Genomic DNA, 21,089 nt, shown 5'->3' on the forward strand with positions numbered 1-21,089 from the left:
GCTTTTATATTGCTAGGGTTTTGAGTCTCACAAATTACTTTGCATGTAACTTTAAAACCTTGTGCTTTTGGCTGCCTATTGAACTGGGCTCATACTGCATTTTAAGTCTGAAATGCATTCAGCATGTTTCAGTTCAGATTGCCACTAACAATATAGCTATAAAGCATCTCAAATTGCCCTGAGGTTGTACTTACGCTTATTGTTGTTTAATGCATGTCTTCTCCCATTTCCTCCCCACTTCTTTCTGCAGTCCTTCAGGCTCACGGCCCCCAACGCCTAAAAGTGATTCCGAGTTAGTCAATAAATCTTTGGAAAGGGGCGTCCAGAAGAATAATCCACAAATGCATTGGGACTGGGGCGAACTACCTCAAGCCACAAAGGTATGAGGGGAAACCTCCTCCAGAATATTTTCAAATGCCTATGATAAAATAGCTTCAATCTTTCCTCTGTTTTTAGAGCTGACTGTCTTAAGGTAACAGAGAACTAACAAATATATTTTAAAGGAGGGTGAAGTCATAACACCAAAACAAAACTTATTGCTATGTGCACAATCATTGCGATAGGATGATTTCCTGTTCTCCTCTGGTGTGGCTTCAAAAAGTTTTAAACTAACTGTAGTTTGTCATTGCATTCAATTTATATTTTATTCATTTGCAAAAATAAAAAAATGTACCGCTGTTCATTAAAAAAAACCCCAGACATCAGAGCGGTTCACAGCAATAATATATAAAACCACACATTAAAAACCATATCGAAATTTAAAATTGGAGATCATCTAACTTTTACAGAAGGATAATCTCTTAATGGCCAGCAGGTGCTTGTTGGGATAGGTTAGTTTTAACATTTAAACAGGTGTTTAAATGTTAAAACAGAAGGTGCCTGCTGAACAGCTCATTCCATGGGCTTGGTTTCTTGTGAGAAGAGTCTCGCCAACTTGAGGGACAACCAGTCAACCAACCAAGGTGTTCTATGGTATATGTGTGTGGGGGGAATTCCCAGGTGGTCTTCCATCCAGGCACTGCCCAGGCTCATGCCGTCTTAGCTTCAGCAAGATGGCTGCATCATGTGCCCTCCAACTGTATGGGATAGCTCAGTCCGTAGAGCATGAGATTCTTCATCTCAGGGTTCATGGGTTCGAACCTCACACAGGGCAAAAAAAGACTCCTGCATTGCAGAGGGTTGGCCTAGATGACCCTTGCGGTCCTTTCTATACAGTTCTGTGACTTTGTGACTGTGCCCTGGGAAAATGGTTTCCATAGACACAACTATCAGACTGGTACTCTGATCAGAAAGTAAAGATTGGCTGCTTTTCCTTTTTTTGAACTTGTGTTTGGCTGCAAGCCCAGGGTTGCTGCTGCTATTTATTATTACATGGCAGTGTTAGGACAATTACTTAGGTTTTGGTGTGAAAGCAGTGCTTTTTCTTCTTAATCAGGGAAGCGTTGTTAAACAGGTGTGTATTCTCTTTCCAGTCTGTTATTCCACTCAGGCTAAAAGAATCCAGCTCTGCGGTGAATGTGAATCCTTCTGAAAGCACTCACTTTCGAGTCATTCAAAACGACATTCTGGATGATCTTCAGAGTAGTACTCCCTTACCTGTCGTTGAACAGGCGGATGCTGTGCTGACTCTGGAAGAACCTGAGCTTCAAGAAGGAATACCTGAGATAAATGAGCCAAATGTAGAAATGTTAGGGGCAGCTGCACCTCCACTCCCTGCAAATGAAGACGTCAAGCAGGCTATGGCTTGCTTGGCACAGCCAACAAGCAGCAAAACCGATTCTCCCTCCAGGAAAAAAGGTAAAAGCTGCTTGTACGATTGCTTCTGGTTTTGAACCAAGGCACTGAAAAAGTTTAAGCAGTTTCTTAAGAGAAAAACTAATTGTGCCTGGTTTTTGTTTTTTTTTAAATGAAATAGTGGGGATGAAAGGGAGAAAGAAGTTTGTCTTTTGTATAAGCAGGGCAACTTAATTTGCAAAGAAGTTTTTGACTGAGAGATGGAGGAAGAAAGGGAAATGTCTTCCTTAGAGGGACCCAAATTTGCAAGCCTAGAGGGGATAGGAAGCAAGGGGAGAAGGCTGGAAGGGAGGAAAACTTCAGCTTTCTGAATTCCTCCCAGCGCCCCAAAACACACTGGCTGAATTGGCTGTTGCAGCGAAAGATGCACAAAATGTCCTGAGAAACTGTCATATTCCCTTGGGCTTCTTTGGAGATTTTGTCAAAGGTTTTGTCACTCTGCCTCAAACAGGTTCCAGAGTAGTTGTTAACTACGTGCAGTCAGTCAGAAGCAAGCCTTCTTAAATTTACCAGGGCTTGCAGAGTTGGAGGCCAGTTTGAAGGTGGTCCTGGGGTCATCACCTCCTCTCTACCTTGCTTCCCAAAACTTGACCTCTTAGTTTCACTTTGGGCGAAATTCAGCGGAAGTTCCAAAAATGGAAGAAGGGCAAGCTTTGGTTGCGGGAATGTTCCAGTAAGTTTCCATCACTTAAGTATCAGGTGCTAGAGGAGGAGTCCGTTGGTGGAAAGTCAGGCTCTGTACCTCAAAAGGGGGAAGTTAAGAGACTCGGCGGAAGAAATCTCTGCGGAAGAAATGCTTGGAGATCCCTTGTTTACCTTGTTGTGGGAACTCGAAGCATTTCACCTTCCAGACAGCTTTCTCAGGCTCTTACGTCGTCATGTACTTGTGTAGATGTGTCTTGCGTAAGTTCATTTGTTTACAGCTGACTGTGAAAGCGAAAGAGCTCTCATTCTCACAGGCATGCAACAGGATACAGACAAGTTTCCTCTTTTTAAGCATTTGGGGTTTTTTTGCTTTGCTCGCAAGCGGGATAGCTAGAATCCCAGCCTCCTTGGAAATCAATGGGAGGTTTCCTATTCTCTCTAGGTTTCTCCTCTATCTTCAAGCAGAAATAATTATGATTGCTTGCTCTCTAATGTTCTGGGTGGGTTCCCCTAATACTGGAAGCTATTTAGCTTTTATGTCAATGGGACACACTTCCCTACTCCATAGCTGCATCCCACCCCCCGGCTTCAAGAACATAATAAAGAGCCCTTCTGGATCAGACCAAAGGCCCATATAGTCTGGCATCCTGTTCTCCAGTGGCCAAACTTAGGTCCTTATGGGATGGCCTCACATGGGACCAGGGAACAACAGCCCTCACGTTAATTCTAAGAGCATTCTGAACCAGTTTGCATGTCAATCCAAGCCAAGCTGTGACTGTGCAAATGACCAAATGGGTGCGGATGCAAAGCAAAGGCTGGGGTTTAGTGCTCTTTGTTTGAAATTACAAATTTTGCACCTGCCTTTGTTGTCTTCCTCTGCAGCATTGCCCTCTCATTCTATATTATGTTATATCAGGAAGGGATAACTCACATGCACCTTCCTAAACCAAGACAAATCCCTATGGCCAAGGCAGCTTTGAAGGAGATGAGGGTCGTTAGTTGCTACCATGAGAATTAGATATTTTGCCAGTGGACCGACTGTACATCCTCAAACAAACAAACACACACCAGGCAAGCAGAATCTGTGGCTTCCTCTGGAAGAGAGAAATGAGTGTTCAAATCGAGTGCTTTCTATTAATACCGTGGTTTTTTTTGCCTTTCACAGATAAGCGTAGCCGACATCTTGGTGCTGATGGTGTTTATTTAGATGACATCACAGATATGGAGCCAGAGGTTGCTGCACTCTATTTTCCTAAAAAGTACGCATGGTATTAATTAGCACTTATAATGCATCCGTCTGATTCAACAGACCACAGTGGTGTGCATGGATCAAGAAGCAGTTTCCTAATGGTTGCAACAATGTTAGTGGAACTTATATTCCCCAGTAATGGTGAATGATTCATTCACTTTCCCCATAGTATTCTTCAGAGGTTGTTTAGGAAAACAGATTCTGCCGGATAATTTGTACCCACCGGAAGTATTGGACTGTGACTTCCATTGTCCCTGGTCATTGGCCATTCTTGCTGAAGCAGATGGAAATTGTAATACTAAATGTATGGAGGGCACTAGGTTGAGAAAGAGCATACTAAACTCTGCCTTGGGCTCACATACTCTCCCCTCCTTCTCTGATGTGGAGGAATTCAAAAGCTTTTGCTTTCATTATAGATTGAGCACAGCCTATTATGATGGCCCAAGCTAGACAAAATGTGGTTAACTATAGCTTGTTGAAGCAAGCCACCTTCAAAGCATAGTTTATGAAGCTGGTTTGCTTTAAACAAACCATACCTAAGATTCCCCAGATGACACAATTAGGACAGACCTGAACATTCCTTCTCACCTTCATGAGGAAGAAGTGAGACCTTTGGGGACGGTCAAAGGGTGGTGGTGGTGGCAAAAGGTGGAGTGAAGATTCTGCCATGCATTTTTTTTAAAAATGAGGCCCTGGTGCTCCTTAAAATAATGGAATGTGATGATGCACCTTTATTCCCATGAACATTGTACAGGCAAAAAGATAAACCGTGCAATTTAAGCAACTTTTGTGTTTGCTTTGTTTTGAATTTTGGTAGTCCTGAGGGGTGGAAAGAATTTACGCATGCCCCTGAGTCCCTACCCTGACCACTGCAAATCCTTCTAAAGCCCTCAGCCTTTTGAGATTTCACCAAGCAATTATCCACACACCTTTAAGCCTAACCGGTTCCTTCCTCCGCCAACACACTTAAAATGAAAGCTGAGGTTTTCAGGATATCCGCATTCAAAATTCCGTGCTTGAGCAGAGCTTTCACAGAATTTGGTACGCTTGGTACCAACTTTGCTTAAAATCCTAAACCCTCTTATCTGGGAGAGAAAGCTCCATTTATCTCAATGGGACTTACTTCTGAGTAGATACATATATATATATATCCAGCTGCCCCATGTTTCTCTTTTTAATTGTTAATACCTTTTAAAAACAGTGAACAGAAGTAACTGAAATATAAATAGTAGTAGTAATCATGAAGACAGCTGTCTGTGCATAAATAAACATACTTATCACACCTTCAAATTAACCTCTCCAGCCATCAAGGCTAGAAATGTAGTTTGGTTGTGTTTTTTTTAAAGAGTGCTGATAGCTGATGGTCCACAGTAAGAGTCTCAGGGGTGCAGCAGACAGCTCATGTCTGAGTCCTGATAAGTGAGAAAAAGCCTGGAAGCAATGTAAAAAAAACCAACCACAATTCTGTCAGTCAAGTACATTTCTATGAAGTTCCTGTGCTCGGAAGCGTTAACCATCAGGCGAGTTTGGGGAGTCTGTTGGGCTCCAGCTCCCATTATCCCTGACCATTAGGCCGTGCTGTCTGTGGTTTAGGGAAGCTGTAGATGTCTTCAGGCCACAGGGGTCCCATCCTGGCTGTGAGAGATAACTTAGTGCACAGGCAGTGCCGGCACCAAGGGAGTACGATTCAAGTTTGGGCATGTAAGAGCTTGTATGGGTGTCGGAGACAGCTAAGCCAGTCTTCTCTTCTCAGTGACGAACATGCCGCCCAGTCAAAGGTTGTGAGTGAAAATGTGCCCCGCTCAGCGAACCAGTCCCCTCAGACAGTCGGAAGCTCAGGCATCGATAGCGGCATCGAGAGCACCTCAGATGGAATAAGGGACCTGCCGTCCATTGCTATCTCACTTTGCGGGGGACTTAGTGAGAACAAAGAAATATCTAAAGGTATGCAGAGAGCTTCTGTGCTTCTATTTATTGTACTGCCTCTTCGTTTTAGTACTCGGCTCCTCTTCTGGAAAACTAAACAGTGACCTCTTGTGGGTGTTGATGGAACTTTTGGCTGCGAACCCACTGAACTTCGAATCAACACAGATCCCCCCCCTTCAAAGAATTCTGGGCATTGTTGTTTGACCCTCACGCTGTTCCCAGAAACCCTTAGCAAACTACAATGCCCAGAATGCTCTTTGAAGGCGTACGCAGCCACCACATCACAATGAATATTTACTCGGCAGTTAGGAACATAGGAACTTGCCTTGCGCTGAGTCAGGCCATTGTCTACACCAGCGTTTTCCAAACTTGCGTCTCCAGCTGTTTTTGGACTACCAATCCCATCATCCCTAGCTAGCAGAACCAGTGGTCATGGATGATGGGAACTGTAGTCCAAAAAAGCGGCTGGAGACCCAAGTTTGGGAAAAACTGGTTACCCTAAATGGCAGCGGTCCTCCAGACCAGGAAACATTCCCAGCCTTGCCTGGATATGCCAAGGATTGAATTTGGGAGTTTCTGTATGCAAAGCAGATTCTCTATTGCTGAGCTATGTATGGCCGTTCCCAATTCAGGTAAAAACAATTTACATTGTCCCCTCCCTGCTGCACTCAACCCTTTGGGAATCAGCAAAATGCACGCCGCTTTATATCGCTTGCCATATTCGGCATTAGTACTGCCTTTAAAATTGCCATTTGTATCTACACTTTGAGGGGCATGGCTGCAAAAGGCGCAATGTGTTTCCTAACCATGTCTGATGAGTGCTAAGCTTGGGTGCATAGCTGCCTTCTGCTGCAGGCCAGCAAGCCCAGTTTCCCTTGAAATCCAATCTTGGACCGGGCATTGTGCATCATATGTCCTGCACAGTGAATGCACCTCTGCAGCAGTGTGACTTCTCAGACCATATACATCTGTATGCACTCTTCCTTCCCAAGAGGATTTGCACTTTTTAATTGGCTATCCTGTGTCCCAGTCAGCACAACTGGTGGTCGGGGATGATGTTAGGAGTCCAACAACATCTGTAGCAAAGGGAGTTATTCATAATAATAATAATAATAATAATAATAATAATAATAATAATTTTTATTATCCTTGCCCTGGTGGATTGATAAATGTTTTGGTTTTACTTCCTACTGACGCTGCAGAAATGTGCTTGTCTGTCATCTGGCAGGCTGCAACCCTCTGCTTTGGAGCCACACTTGGCTCCAGGAATATAATAATAATAATAATAATAATAATAATAATAATAATAATAATAATAATAATAATAATTATTTGTACCCCACCCTTCTGGCTGGGTTTCCCCAGCCACTCTGGGCGGCTTCCAAGAAAGATTAAAAATACATTAAAATGTCACACATTAAAAACTTCCCTAAACTGGGCTGCCTTCAGATGTCTTCTAAATGTCAGGTAGTTGTTTATCTCTTTGACATCTGATGGGAGGGCGTTCCACAGGGCGGGCGCCACTACCGAGAAGGCCCTCTGCCTGGTTCCCTGTAGCTTTGCTTCTCGCAGTGAGGGAATCGCCAGAAGTCCCTCAGCGCTGGATGTTGCTGGTTGGGTGGACCTGTCTTAAGGGGTGCAGTTATCCTTCTTTGGTCCCCTTATTGCCTGCTATTCAAGCAGTAGTGACGGGGCCAGCTCTGTCATATATCCCATCACTACCTGCGTCTCATGAATTCTTTCCTCCCCCTCCCTCCTCTCCTGACAGAAAAGTTCTTAGAACAAGAAGTAAGTTATCAGCAGTTTGTGGACAATCCTGCTATTATCGACGACCCTAACCTTGTGGTGAAGATTGGAAGCAAGTAAGTATAACTCAGCAGAGTTATAGAAATAATGATAATTAAAACAACAACAACAGATGAGAGTATTTGAAGCTATTTCCGTAGCTCATAGAATCGTAGAGTTTTGGAAGGGACCTCAAGGATCATCTGATCCAGCCCCCTGTATTGCAGCTGTCTCATAGGGGGATTGAACCTGCAGCCTTGGCGTTATCAGTGTCATGCTCTAACCAACCGAGCTGTAGCCATACAGGAGCTTCTCCAGAGAAGTGAATCAGTACATTATCCATCTTGCTCTCAGTCTTACAGATCAGTCCTAGTGCAGATGTAACTCAATGCCACTGCACTAACCTGATGGCATGATGATGATGATGATGTTTGTACCCTACTTATCTGACTAGGTTTCCCCAGCCACTCTGCGTGGCTTTTAACATATATAATAACACAATAAAACATTCAACATTATGAAAAAAACTTCCCTGTAAAGGGCTGCCTTCAGACGTATTCTAAAAGCTGTATAGTTACTTAGCTCCTTGACATCTGAGAAGTTGTGCCTTGAGGCATGTTGTTATTGTACTGTGTTGAATAGGATCCAGAAGGCAGCAGTCTGATTGGTCCTAGAACAATAGGGTCCAGAATGCAGCAGTCTGATTGGTCCTAGAACAATAGGGTCCAGAATGCAGCAGTCTGATTGGTCCACAGGAGCCACCCAATCCAGCTCCAGGTGGAAGTGAATCCGCAACCTGATTGGCCTACAGGTGAATCCCGGAATTAGCCAATCACGTGGGGCCCATTGTATAAATAATGTATATAAAGCAGACATTCTGGGGGAACTTCCATTCCTGCTCACTACTATGAGCTGAATAAAGAGCATGAAATCTACTCTCGACTCCGAGTATATTTCACATGTGTTGATATTTGGCAGATAGTTTCAATAATGGTGCATCAAATTGTTTTTGACCTAGGTACTACAACTGGACTACAGCAGCTCCTCTTCTGCTGGCAATGCAAGCATTCCAGAAACCTTTGCCAAAGGTGAGATTGACCCTGGAAGCCTTTTGGGGAAAAGAAATACAGGCCACCATGCCCAAGGATAGAGCAAAAAATCAGAGGGAGGAGCCCATAGGCACTTGGACAGTGCTGGCTACCATCCATCAATCATGTTTTTACGTTTCTGTGCTTCCCAAGCCTCAACACACTTTGGGGCAATATGGTCCTGCTTCTTTCTTTTTCTCTTAGTCTTCCTACTCCTGGGACTGGGATGGGAGAAGCGTTTCTGTCCTAAGCTGTGTATGTTCTGGTTGAGACACTTTAAGAATGCTTGCAAGAGAGTTGTAATTTCAGTGATGTGTGCCAACTCCCGCCAGCTCATGTGGTCTAAAATGGACCTCAGCTTCATGCATATCGGTGGTTATATTGCCTTGGTTACTGTTGGGGCTATGAACCAACATTTTCTAGACTTTGGCTGAGGATGCGCTTGTGACTTCATGAATCTGACTTGTATTCAAACAGCAAACCTTTGGGAACGAACAGTTCATCTCGACAGTTGAACTTCTTTTTGCAGGCAGGCAAGCTTGATTAATGCTTACTTGTTGTATTGATTTCAGTGGCTCTTGAGAACTGTGTGCTAAGGCAGAACTTTAAGAGTTGGGCTGTAAGCCTTCCTTTGATCCCAATGTCCTCTGCTGGAGGACAGAAAGATTAGAGTATAGCATCTCTCGTGCAAAATATCTATTAAAGAGTAACTCCAACTTGAAAGTCCAATGCTGGATACATTTATATTTGGCTGCAGACCTCTCTGCTTGTTGACAGCCGAACCAGCGCTGTTGCAGTTTGATATTAACATGCATCTAGGCCGAAACAACTCTTGGTCTGTTTAGCATTTGATGAACTGATGAACACATTTCTCTTGCCTCTCGAGGGATGACAGAGACACACTTTTTAGAGATATCCACAGATAGAGCAATAAAATTCAAATCTATCAATTCTAGCAAAGGGTTCAGGGTGCCACAGTGCTATAGCCAAAACAGGTCTTAAAGAAATCAGAGACCATTGGCTGGAACTATATATAGCTACCTGCTGTCACCAGTGCTGATTTAGGATTATTTGGAACCATGTCTGAATCATATTTTGGAGCATTCTTTTTGTCACATCCTCTCCTGCGCCATTGCTCACACAGGTCCAGTTCACACATGCATGTAAATAACCCAACTTTGCGGCATTTTTGTTGTTGTAAACTTTGGCATCAGAATATGAAAATACTCTCTTGGAAGGCATTAGCATTTGAGGCAATGTAAGGGGATGCGGGTGGCGCTGTGGGTTAAACCACAGAGCCTAGGACTTGCCGATCAGAAGGTCAGCGGTTCGAATCCCCGCGACGGGGTGAGCTCCTATTGCTCGGTCCCTGCTCCTGCCCACCTAGCAGTTCGAAAGCACATCAAAGTGCAAGTAGATAAATAGGTACCGCTCCTGTGGGAAGGTAAACGGCATTTCCATGAGCTGCTCTGGTTTGCCAGAAGTGGCTTAGTCATGCTGGCCACATGACCCGGAAGCTGTATGCCGGCTCCCTCGGCCCATAGAGTGAGATGAGCGCCGCAACCCCAGAGTCGGTCACGACTGGACCTAATGGTCAGGGGTCCCTTTACCTTTACCTTTAAGGGGACCTGAAAGTTCTCTCCCCCCCGCCCGGTTGCTTTATCTGTAATGGCCCATTTGTGCATGCATATAATTGCTTTATGGTTGCAGTCACCAAGTAGCAAATCCTCTTGTGTGGATCAGCACAAATATTCTTTTTTTCAGAATTTATCCAAGTGAATTTGAATAGGTTGGGCTTGCTTTAATTGCTATCAATCCTGACATAAGGCCACGTGGAGAGAATATGCACTGAACTTGCATATTTGTTTGTAGGATAAAACAAATTCTGCACTTAGGATTTTTTTTGCTGTCCAACATGTTAAGGAAATAAACTTCCGCACCCTCATCAAGAAGCAACTAGTGGCTATTTTGGTGCTGAATGTTTCATTATATTATACCTCTTAGCCAGTACTCTCCTGAATAGCTTTCAAGAGACACCAAACCAACCATCTTGCTTAGTTTCATTATTATTTAATGGGGACAGCTAACCATCTTGCCTAACCGTGTTTCTTAGCAGCAGAAACCCTTTATGATTTTTACTAAACAGCTGTGAAGTAGAGACTTCTTTCTCCCCAGTCTCCTAAACATTATACTAATGGCTTATTATGCTTTTGTTTCGTTTTGTTTCGTTCCCATTTTCTCTTCTTCTTTTTTTAAATTTTGTAAGTGTTCTTGTTTAAGTTACTTCCGTACAGTTCTGGATACCATTAGGTTTTGCTTTGACAAGATTTGTGGTCCACAGATAGTATGTTTCCTTTTACTCTCTTTGCTTGAGTTTTAAATTGTGTGTGGTTTGTCGTTTTTTTCTAAAAAAAATATTTTCGTTTGCATGAGTTAGATTACTTTTTGTTCTGTTCCATTATTTATGTTACCATCCATTTATCACAGGCCACTGTGGATTCTATAATGAGGGATAAGATGCCAAAAAAAGGTGGAAGATGGTGGTTTTCATGGCGAGGGAGGACTAGCTCTATCAAAGAGGTAAGTTCGGAAACTAGATGGACGGAATTTCCCCCCAGGTTAGAAAACCATATATATGGGGCTGTGTGTAATGCCTGATAACCAAAAGTTTGTATTTTTGACTTTGTTCCTAAGCAACCCAAATTTAGCAGAAAGAAGAGTTGAATTCCGTAACCTGCAAACTTCATGAAGAATTTGTGGGGTGTTTTCGATAAAATTATCTTACCTTTTTTGCCATTTTCCTTAATTTATTTTGCTCCTGCTCATATGAGGAGGGGTTAAGTAACGATGCAGTGCACTGAGACCTTGAACATTGAAACCTTCAGACCTGGCTGAGGGCATTTCATCCAATGTTGCCTGCAGACGTTTAATTATATTCTTGCAACAATAAGGGCTAGAAACTTGTTTTGAAAACAAAAGTGGAGGTTTTCAGGATGCTGAATTCTGCACCCGATATTGCACTTGGTGTTTTTTCCCCCTGCATCAGCACAGCATGCGCACAGCCCTGCATATATATGTGCTCAAGTAGTGTTCTCAAGCCACTATCTAAGAACCTAAGAATTGCCATGCTGTTTGGGGGAAAAGGCCCATGGAGCGGAACATTATGTCTCCAAGAGTGTTCAGCCTGATGCCGTCAGGAAGCTTTCAGGAAAGCCATTGTGGTGATGGGCACCCCCTCTTCGTACCTACCCTATATGACAGATTGAACACGATTGCTACTTGAACATTTGGCTGCCTTATCTGACGACCATGGGTGGACCTATCCTGCATCTAGCTTCTAAGAGCTGTGGTCTGCCAGTAGCTATTAACCATAACAACTGGTCCTTCCTCTAGGAGCAGGAGCAGCCAGTTGCTGGAAGGCACTGCCGCCCTCCCAACGGTGGTGTTGTTGCCACTTACCAGGGCAGTAAACACACAAGAAGTAACCGGCTGTACGTTTGAAAAAATAATATATACACTTCGTTGTATTGAATTGTAGATTTCAACAGAAGTAGCTCATGAAGTTCAACGAAAAAAATAGAAGACCCAGTGGATCAGTTCATTCTCTAATCAGTTTATGAATAAGGTCCATATATGTGAAAGTGTCTATTCCACCTGTCTGTTCATAGAGTCCAACAATCCACACGAAATGTTGTTACAGTTCCACAGAATCCTTTCACGGAGTCTAAGACAGCAGCTACTACTATGCTATAAGATCCACTGTCCTGTGATATCATATATGAGTTTGTACTACTGATGAAGCCCAGGACCGTGAAACAAGGCTAATATTCTGGAAATCCTTGTCTTAGACTCTGTGAAAGGATTCTGTGGAACTGTAACAACCTTTCGTGTGGATTGTTGGACTCTATGAACAGACAGGTGAGTAGGCCTTGCTGTTGGCTGTTGGTTCATCCCTGGTGTTCCTCCTATCTGCTTGGAAGTCAGGGAGGTGGTGAGCTGCAGTTTCCCCTCTTCCATGCACCAGGGTAGTTCTACTGTGACTGCGTGTGTAATTTTCAGAGCCGGCTCTGTTCTTTACCTTCTTAATGTTTTGCCTACAGGAAACGAAGCCCATGCCAGGTTTGAGTGGAAAAGAAGAGTCGAACATTCAAGACAGGTATCAAATCGTTTCTGTCCTGCTTTTCAGCTTATGTAGTGCTTTAGAAGTTTTGCTTCATTTGCCTTCTCAATAATAGCAGCAACTTACTACATTTATATGGCCTATATGCATTTGCTCAGATAGTCCTGCGAGGTAGGTTAGGCCCCATGAATTTCAAAGCTGAGTTGGGATGTGGGTCTAGTTCTCCCATGTTTGTGAGGAATGACCAGTAAGAGCTGATGTGCAGATTCAGAATAATAATAATAATAATAATAATAATAATAATAATAATAAACACGATACCTTTCTTCTGTTTTAACTGTACCACTTCAGATTGCAGGTGTGAATGTGAGGGGAAATTGCACCAGAAGAGGGGTCAGGGCTAGAATTTCTGACCCCAGTGTGCCTGCCTGCCTGCTTGCTTGCTTGCTTTCCTTCCTTCCTTTCTTCCTTCATTCCTTCATTCCTTCATTCCTTCATTCCTTCGAATTTTTCTTCATGGGAGAGACATTGACTTCCAACATATCACACTGTTATACTGAATGTGTAGGTACAACTGTGTGTGTGTTTATTTGTGTGCACGATTGGCAGGATGTGTGACAATTCTTTTATTTAAAGAACCCTCCTCAAGTCAATATTATGAATATGATGGCGAGCCACTGGGGTAGGGTGACTGGAGAGACCTGGTTTTAAATCCCTGCTCAACACTGGGGGGGGGCTCAGGCCTCTCTCTCTGCCTAATCTACCCTACAAGGTTGTTGTGAAGATAAAACAGAGAAAAGGAGAATAATAACTCTGAATGTTGCCCTGAACTCTTCGGAGGGAGGGTGGTATACAATTGTAATAAACAAAATAAAAAGTAATAAATGTTGTTATTATATATATATATATATATATATATATATATATATATATATATATAATGTGCCTGTGTATGATGTTTCAGAATCAAAGATGAGTCTTCTTCAAGTGATGAAGACCCTAGAGCTTCAAGTCAACCCTTTGCATCATCAGCAAACCCTGGTCATCTTCCATTATTGTCTGGAGTGGGTTTCAAAAAGACCCTTCGACTCAGTTCAGAACAGCTTGTAAGTTACGTTCACATCAATTTTTCACTCCACCCATAGAAATTAAGGCACTGGGTGAAGGACAATGATTCTGTTTTTGAGTGTTGTTAAAGAAAGTTTGCCTTAATGAAGTGGTTGATATAACAGAACAAGGGGCACCAAAAAAGCCCAGGAAGGTGTAACCCAACCAGTATATTGACTGACGTTTAAAATTAATAAGAAGATTGGTATTTTTATTTTTTAAAAAACAAAATTTTCATACTGCTTAATTGTGAAAACCTCTAAGTGGTTTACATAGCAGCTTGCTGTTGTTGAGCCTGGTATTTTATTTTCTTGTTTTACCTGCTTTGCACATTCCAGGCCATTGGCTATACAGCAGAATTCCTTATTACCCTGACTGTAATTCTGCTTCCTTGTTCAGTAATGCAAGAGAAGGGACTTAAATGTGTGTGACTAAAGCGATTTACTGCCAGACCTTTAACGAACTGTGCTTTAATAATATTCCGAGCCATCTGGTTTGTCGACGCGCATAGCTTGAAATCTGAGTTTTGGTTTTGTTTGTGCTTTTTTCGACAGAAAAGCCTGAATCTTAAGAATGGCCCCAACGATGTGATTTTCAGTGTTACAACACAGTACCAAGGGACATGCCGCTGTGAAGGCACCATCTACTTGTGGAACTGGGATGACAAGGTCATTATTTCTGACATTGATGGCACAATTACGAGGTGAGTGCTTTGCAAGGCACACAGTATGCCAAGTTCCCCTTCAGGGAAAACAGTTTTGCCTGCTTCATCAGAAAGTTCGAAATAGCAGCGTGGAAAATAATGGGAGACACTTGCAATGCTCTCTTTGCGCTGGGGACATTTTAAAAAAACTGTTGAATTCAAGTTGCCCAAAAGGAGAGTTCAGCTAAACAGGAGGAAGAACTTTCTGGCAATAAGTGCTTCTCGACAGTGGAACTAACTCCCCTGGAGAGCAGCATACTCTCTTTTGTTGGAGGTTTTTAAACAGAGGTTGGATGGCCATCTATCATGGATGCTTTAGCTGAGATTCCTGCATTGCAGGGGGTTGGACTAAGCAATGACTCTCAGGGTCCCTTCCAATTCCAGGACTCTTGCCCAATCTTGGTGGCCCAGTCCAAGCTGATGTGCCAAGCCAAACTGATGACTGGACCAATCTCCCGTCTGCTTCCATCACATGACGCAACAGCATCACTCAAAAGTCATAATGCCAATCCGATAGAGAGGCATAAACCTTTATGCTTTCTTGTGTTTCTGGTTGGCGTTTGTGAACCATGGGAGATATGGAGACTTGTATAGACTGCACATTGCAGTGAGCCCTAGGTAGCAGTTTCCTTTGCTGCTTATTGCTTCTCCATTCTCTCATTTTGCTTTTACTTGTTTTTAACTGTTTAACATTCATTTAAGAATGTTCTGCTTTTGTTTTCTTATTGAGTTAATCTTATGTCCATCTCATCTGATTTTAAGACACACAGATTTCTGTAGCCAAGAATCAGTAATAATGCTGGTGATGCAAGCTGGTCCATAGGAGAGCCATTTCAGTATAGTGGTTAGTGTGTTGGATTAGTTGGACCTGGGAGACGAGGGTGCAAATCCCCATCCATCCATGAAACTCACTGGGTGATCTTGGGCTAGCGACTGTTTCTGATCTGTCTCACAAGATTGTTGTGACAATAAAATGGGGAGGGGGAGATGTATGTATCCTACATGGAGCTCCTTGGAGTAAACATGGAACAGAAATGAAATAATGATGATGATAATAATAATAATAATAATTAATAAAGTGTTTGTATTGATTCCAATGCTACTCTAAAGTCAAAGAGGGATAAAATGGTTTTCTCTTTTAAGAGTTCTTTGAAAAAGTTCACAGAAGAATTTACGCCAAAGGCAAGGCTGAAACAGTGTTAATAAGTAACAGATAATAATTTCTTCTAGTCTATTCAATCAATCAATCCTCTCTTTTTCCAGGTCAGATACTTTAGGTCATATTTTGCCCACTCTTGGCAAAGATTGGACACATCAAGGGATTGCCAAATTGTACCATAAAGTGAGCCAGTGAGTATTATTGGGTTGTACAGTCATACCTTGCTTCACATTGCGGTTTTTTAAATCTAGAATTTATATAAACAGCATCATCAAAAAGCTGCCCAAAGCGGAGTATGAATAGAAAACACTGCTAAAAACCATAAATGAAATGAAAATAGCCATGCATAAAGCCATCATAATTAAAACTGAAGATAACATCTATAAAACTTTAAAGAACAAATATAGGTGACTGAATCATGTGTCTGGAAAGGCTTGCTGAAACATAAAGGTTTTCAGTAGGTGTCTAAAATGAAACAGTGTGAGTGTGTATGCGAGGGGCGGGGGTGTTCATCTGCCCGTTACAGAATCCCTCCCATTTTCTGTTCTTGTATTCAGGGAGCTGATTTCACTCTGCTTATCAGATCAGTCAATTCCCCACTTGACTTTCAGTCAGTTCCCTCTTTGGTGTTGGTTCGTAGGTCTAGTCTGCGGCAACATCCTGTCATCCTTTGACTTTCAGAGTCATTTGCTCCCTCAGACACATGACATGCATTGAGCCTTGCTTTGGCTTCCCATGCCCTATCCTTCCCCTGTATCTGCACCTCCTCACAAAGCTAAATCATTGGCAATTTGCTGCCAATGAATGGACCCCCTAAAACCTGCTGCTTGAGGCAGTTGTTCACCCGGCCCAATGACAGAGCCATCTCTGTCCCCTTGTTCCATGCAGAGCTTTTATGGAAATCAGTTGTACTAAACACCCTCATATTGGAACATGGGACTGCAGCCTTAGTGGCTCTGAATGCTTAAATCTTTTGGCTGGACTGGTGTAATGGAAGGAAATGCTATATTCCATAATACAATTTATCCAATACATGGGAGATATTAAAAGGCAATATCAACTCACATGTTTAAAGCTGATTCTGGATAGTGTGTTTCTGATGACGATGGCAACTGTTTTCTCTTTTTGAAACAGAAATGGGTATAAGTTCCTATACTGTTCTGCACGTGCGATAGGAATGGCAGATATGACCCGAGGATACTTGCACTGGGTTAACGAACGAGGAACGGTGCTGCCTCAAGGTCCTGTATTGCTGAGTCCCAGCAGCTTGTTCTCAGCTTTCCACAGGTAAGAGAACACGGAATCTCGCCATTCTATAAATTTCACTGGTTGAGGGTTCCCTGGCTTGCTAGTGGTGGGGGTTGCTTATTTGTCTGAAATATTTTCTGAGCTTCAGCTGTAAGGATCCCACATCTTTATTACAAGATGAGACTTGAGTGGGCCAAACCATAGAAAGGTAAAGGTAAAGGGACCCCTGACCATTAGGTCCAGTTGTGGCTGACTCTGGGGTTGTGGCGCTCATCTCGCTTTATTGGCCGAGGGAGCCGGCGTACAGTTTCCGGGTCATGTGGCCAGCATGACTAAGCCGCTTCTGACGAACCAGAGCAGCGCATGGAAACGCCGTTTACCTTCCTGCCAGAGTAGTACCTATTTATCTACTTGCACTTTAACGTGCTTTCGAACTGCTAGGTTGGCAGGAGCTGGGACCGAGCAACGGGAGCTCACCCCATCGCGGGGATTTGAACCACCGACCTTCTGATCTGCAAGTCCTAGGCTCTGTGATTTAACCCACAGTGCCACCCGCGTCCCTGGGCCAAACCATATCTGCTAGTTATTTATAAGGGTGTGCTCAAAATGGATTTTGTGGTTGCGTCAATGATGCTATTTCCTTAGAATGCAGAGACTTGCATAAAATGCACAAAAACGGTTTACACATGTCACATAAGGTTATTTTCGGTCCTCGATCACAGTCCAACAGAGTACAATTAAATCCCTTAATGTTAGTGAGTAAATTAGGCACATGCTTAACTTTCTTTAAGTTAAATCAATCAGACTAAAGAGGTGAACATTGGCCATATTATTTGTGCCTCGTCTTTAACCACGTCACTTAGGTTTGGAAGCTTCCATTTTTAAAAATAAGGAACCATGAGTATCTTTACAATTCTTTTGGGGGGAATCTGAAGTTCAGTCAGTTAAAATGTTGTGTTTAGCCTGAGAAAAATGACCGTGTTGCATTGATAAAGCACTTCTAAAACACTTCAATTTTTGTGTGTGATGGTTTATTTCAGGGAAGTAATAGAGAAGAAGCCAGAGAAATTTAAAGTTCAGTGCCTAACGGACATCAAAAACTTGTTTCATCCCAACACAGAACCATTTTACGCTGCTTTTGGCAATAGGCCTGCTGTAAGTACCTTTGTGATATTATTTTATGAGGACTCGTCCAAAGTGGAGCTTCTGCAGATAATGTTTGGGGTTCATGCTGTAGTTTCAAGCTACTTGCAATAACACGTTACTTCTATGTGGTTTTGTGAAACATTTCTTCAATTCATATCAATTGGTCAAGTGGAGAGGAACGTGGAAATCTGCACAAACGTCTTATAGGATTGGCAGAAATGTCTTGCGGTTTGTGGGTCTTGACTTTGCTGGTTATCCTCAGTCATCAGATTGATCACGTGAACCCTTTCTTCCAGAATACTCCCACCAATCTGCATCATATTCATACACATGGAGATTTAGCAAGCACATGACTTGACCCTTCTTTGTTTTTCCCTGTGAAGTAAAACACATATTATAAGCATTTTAGAAAGGTAAACTGTTTTTGATTTATATTGAGGGGGAACCTACCTTTTGTGTTTGTTGTTTCCCCCCCTAGGATGTATATTCATACAAGCAAGTGGGAGTTTCACTAAACAGAATATTCACTGTTAATCCTAAAGGAGAGCTAATTCAAGAGCATGCGAAGACCAACATCTCATCGTGAGTATCAGTCCACCTGCTCCTAATGTGGGGTGGAGTTCTCTTTCTCTAAGCCCTTTGATGCTGGGTGTTACAGTAGAAATTAACTGGACCGCCTTGAAATCACAGAATGGCAGAGTTAAGAGGGACCACAAGGGTCATCTAGTTCAGATTGTGATATTATGAAGATTTACTTCAGTTACGTGCTAGGTAATCACTCTGTGATTCAGTAGTTAAAAATGAGAAAGTCCCAGTTTTCTTTATTTGAACAAAAAAGCTTGTTTTTCAGCACATTTGCAGCTGTGCCGTTGCATTTAAGCTCCAAGGCAATCCTGCGTTAGCTCAGCAACGATTCAGCAAATCGTACTGTCACACATCAGATTCAGAAACAGGATATTTGACTCTGTGGGTCTGTTGTAATTTCCTTAATTATTCTGTCTTAAAATGTGGATAAAATAGCTGTATTAATGCAGCCCGTGATATCAGCATATCCAATTTATTAGGCAGTGGTAATAATAAACTTTTTCTTTTTCTGTTTGTCCAGGTACGTGAGGCTCTGCGAAGTGGTAGATCACGTATTTCCCCTGTTGAAAAGAAGCCATTCTTCAGACTTCCCCTGTTCTGACACCTACAGTCAGTTCACATATTGGAGAGATCCGCTGCCACCTTTTGAAAACCAGGAGATGCATCCTCATGTGCCATAATAATCGGCTTCTGAACCTTCTCGGCAGCAGTTTGAACACTCTTCGGTGATGCACCTGGATTTTGCCATTTGCAGTTCACCCGGAGTTTGGGATGTAGTGAACATTTTGTTTAAATGTGCAGTTCAGAAATTTCTTTTTTTCTTTTTGTCCTGTAAAGTAACATTTCTGAATGTCACGCTCCCAGATCTCCTGCAGCAGCAGGCTCAAGATACATGCCATATAGTCTTATTACAGAAGGGCATTTCTGAGTGCCTTGATGATGATGATGGGATTTCTAGAAAGCAATGGGTCTTCATTTTTCCCATGCCTGCTTTTTTGTGGGATATGGTTCCAGTCTGAGGCATCACTTGGGGTCTTCCGGCCCCAAGTTTTCAGGTAGAGAAGGAAGACAGAATTTGAAACCTCTGAGCGGAAATGCCTGCTTTTACTAGAACCGCCACCCTTTGATCCACAAAGTATGATACGATTTATTGAACTAAAGTCAATTGGTCTACACACTCTACAGCTAGTCTATATAGCACACAGCTATCGTCACTATTGCTGTACTAGCTTGAACTGGCCGAGTGTGTGGCTCCCAGTTCTATAATGCCAAACTGGATTTTAAGCTTGAGGGTTGTTGCTTTTTGTTTTTAAAAAAGCTCTTGTGTGTTTGCATAAGAAACACTGTGGTGCAGCTCCCTTAAAATGAACAAAAGAAGGGGGTTAAGCAGCATTGAGTGCTGCCTGACATGTGTGCATGTTGGCTAATCTGGATCAAGGCTATAATTTACAGTAAGAAAAGGATTGGGACTGGAGCTGCTGTTCTTATTTCACATCAAATTGTGCCTGAATTAAGGAGTGATTGGACATGCTGGTTATTTTGCATTACAATACCCTTCAGGCCATTTCAATTGCTCAGATACCTTATGCACCCTTGAGCCAGCTGGGCATGACATACGTACCTGTAAATCGAGACTAGACCCATTGAAATCAATGGTCTTAGAGGTTAGTCATGACTTTGTTGTTTGCCAATCAGTGTGTTTCCCAGCAAAATATATGGAGGTCTTTCCAGGTTGCTGCTTCTGTGTGTGTTCGCCACGAAAACGGGTTCCATTGAAATGCATATGTACCATTCTCGGCAGGTACACGGTACATTGGTTTCCGTCCATAACTGCGAAAAAAGCATTTCCAGAAGTGGCCTTTATTTGCTTGATAAACTTCAAGGGAGCTGTGTTGCTGTGCCAACACTTTTTTTTTTCATTTGCACTATCTGTAGCTGTGATTGATGTGCACTCCTTTGTTGAATGGGGAAGGAGACGGATTTCTCTTGCTATGGTTCTCTCCCCACAACTTTAATATAATTTGAGTGCCATATAATATTACCAGCTGTCACTGGGAGTTTTCTTTTTATGTTTCAATCTTAGGTTTTTTCTTCTCTGCATGATTGCAATAGGTCCTGGTCCCTTTTTTTTTTTTGGTAGCTGATGGCATTTGACTGCCTTGAGATTTAATGGCATGCATTACAAGTGAATGTTCCAGGTAATTTTTATTTTATTTTTCAGAGAAGCTGCTTTTTATAAGTTGCCAGCCTTCGTTAAAAACACAGGCTTCCACTTGCCATATGCCAAATAATACTAAAGCAAAACAAAAAAGAATGCTTTTTTTAAAAGTTGCATTGTTTTAAATGATATTTATTTAATCAGGTCATTGGCCTGATTCAGCAGGCTCTTCTTGCGTCCTTAGGGGGTATTATCTGATAGGCCAGGCGTGATGATGCCAGATCTGTGGGTTGCTCTCAGATCTCTTTAAATTTAGGGTTTGGGGGGCGATTTAAAATGAAATTGCGGGCAAAAGAGCATTGCTGAATTCTTCCCC

General features: G+C 42.5%; 1 protein-coding gene across 4 annotated transcripts in view; it reads left to right on the plus strand.

The window, feature by feature from the left end:
• LPIN1 (lipin 1) overlaps positions 1-19,845 on the plus strand; it is a 79,568-nt gene extending 59,723 nt beyond the window's left edge. For all 4 annotated transcript variants that reach the window (XM_053381019.1, XM_053381020.1, XM_053381022.1 and 1 more), the window contains 15 exons: positions 251-380; positions 1,473-1,797; positions 3,605-3,698; positions 5,442-5,632; positions 7,383-7,476; positions 8,418-8,487; positions 10,975-11,067; positions 12,588-12,643; positions 13,572-13,713; positions 14,269-14,417; positions 15,681-15,767; positions 16,711-16,863; positions 17,865-17,979; positions 18,449-18,552; positions 19,076-19,845. In XM_053381019.1, coding sequence (XP_053236994.1) covers positions 251-380; positions 1,473-1,797; positions 3,605-3,698; positions 5,442-5,632; positions 7,383-7,476; positions 8,418-8,487; positions 10,975-11,067; positions 12,588-12,643; positions 13,572-13,713; positions 14,269-14,417; positions 15,681-15,767; positions 16,711-16,863; positions 17,865-17,979; positions 18,449-18,552; positions 19,076-19,235 — 1,963 coding nt within the window. In that variant the 3' untranslated portion in view covers positions 19,236-19,845. The remainder of the gene's footprint in view (positions 1-250; positions 381-1,472; positions 1,798-3,604; positions 3,699-5,441; positions 5,633-7,382; positions 7,477-8,417; positions 8,488-10,974; positions 11,068-12,587; positions 12,644-13,571; positions 13,714-14,268; positions 14,418-15,680; positions 15,768-16,710; positions 16,864-17,864; positions 17,980-18,448; positions 18,553-19,075) is intronic.
• The last annotated feature ends 1,244 nt before the right edge of the window (positions 19,846-21,089 follow it).

Source organism: Podarcis raffonei, chromosome 3, assembly GCF_027172205.1.
Source record: "Podarcis raffonei isolate rPodRaf1 chromosome 3, rPodRaf1.pri, whole genome shotgun sequence".
In the NCBI taxonomy this organism is placed as follows: domain Eukaryota; kingdom Metazoa; phylum Chordata; class Lepidosauria; order Squamata; family Lacertidae; genus Podarcis; species Podarcis raffonei.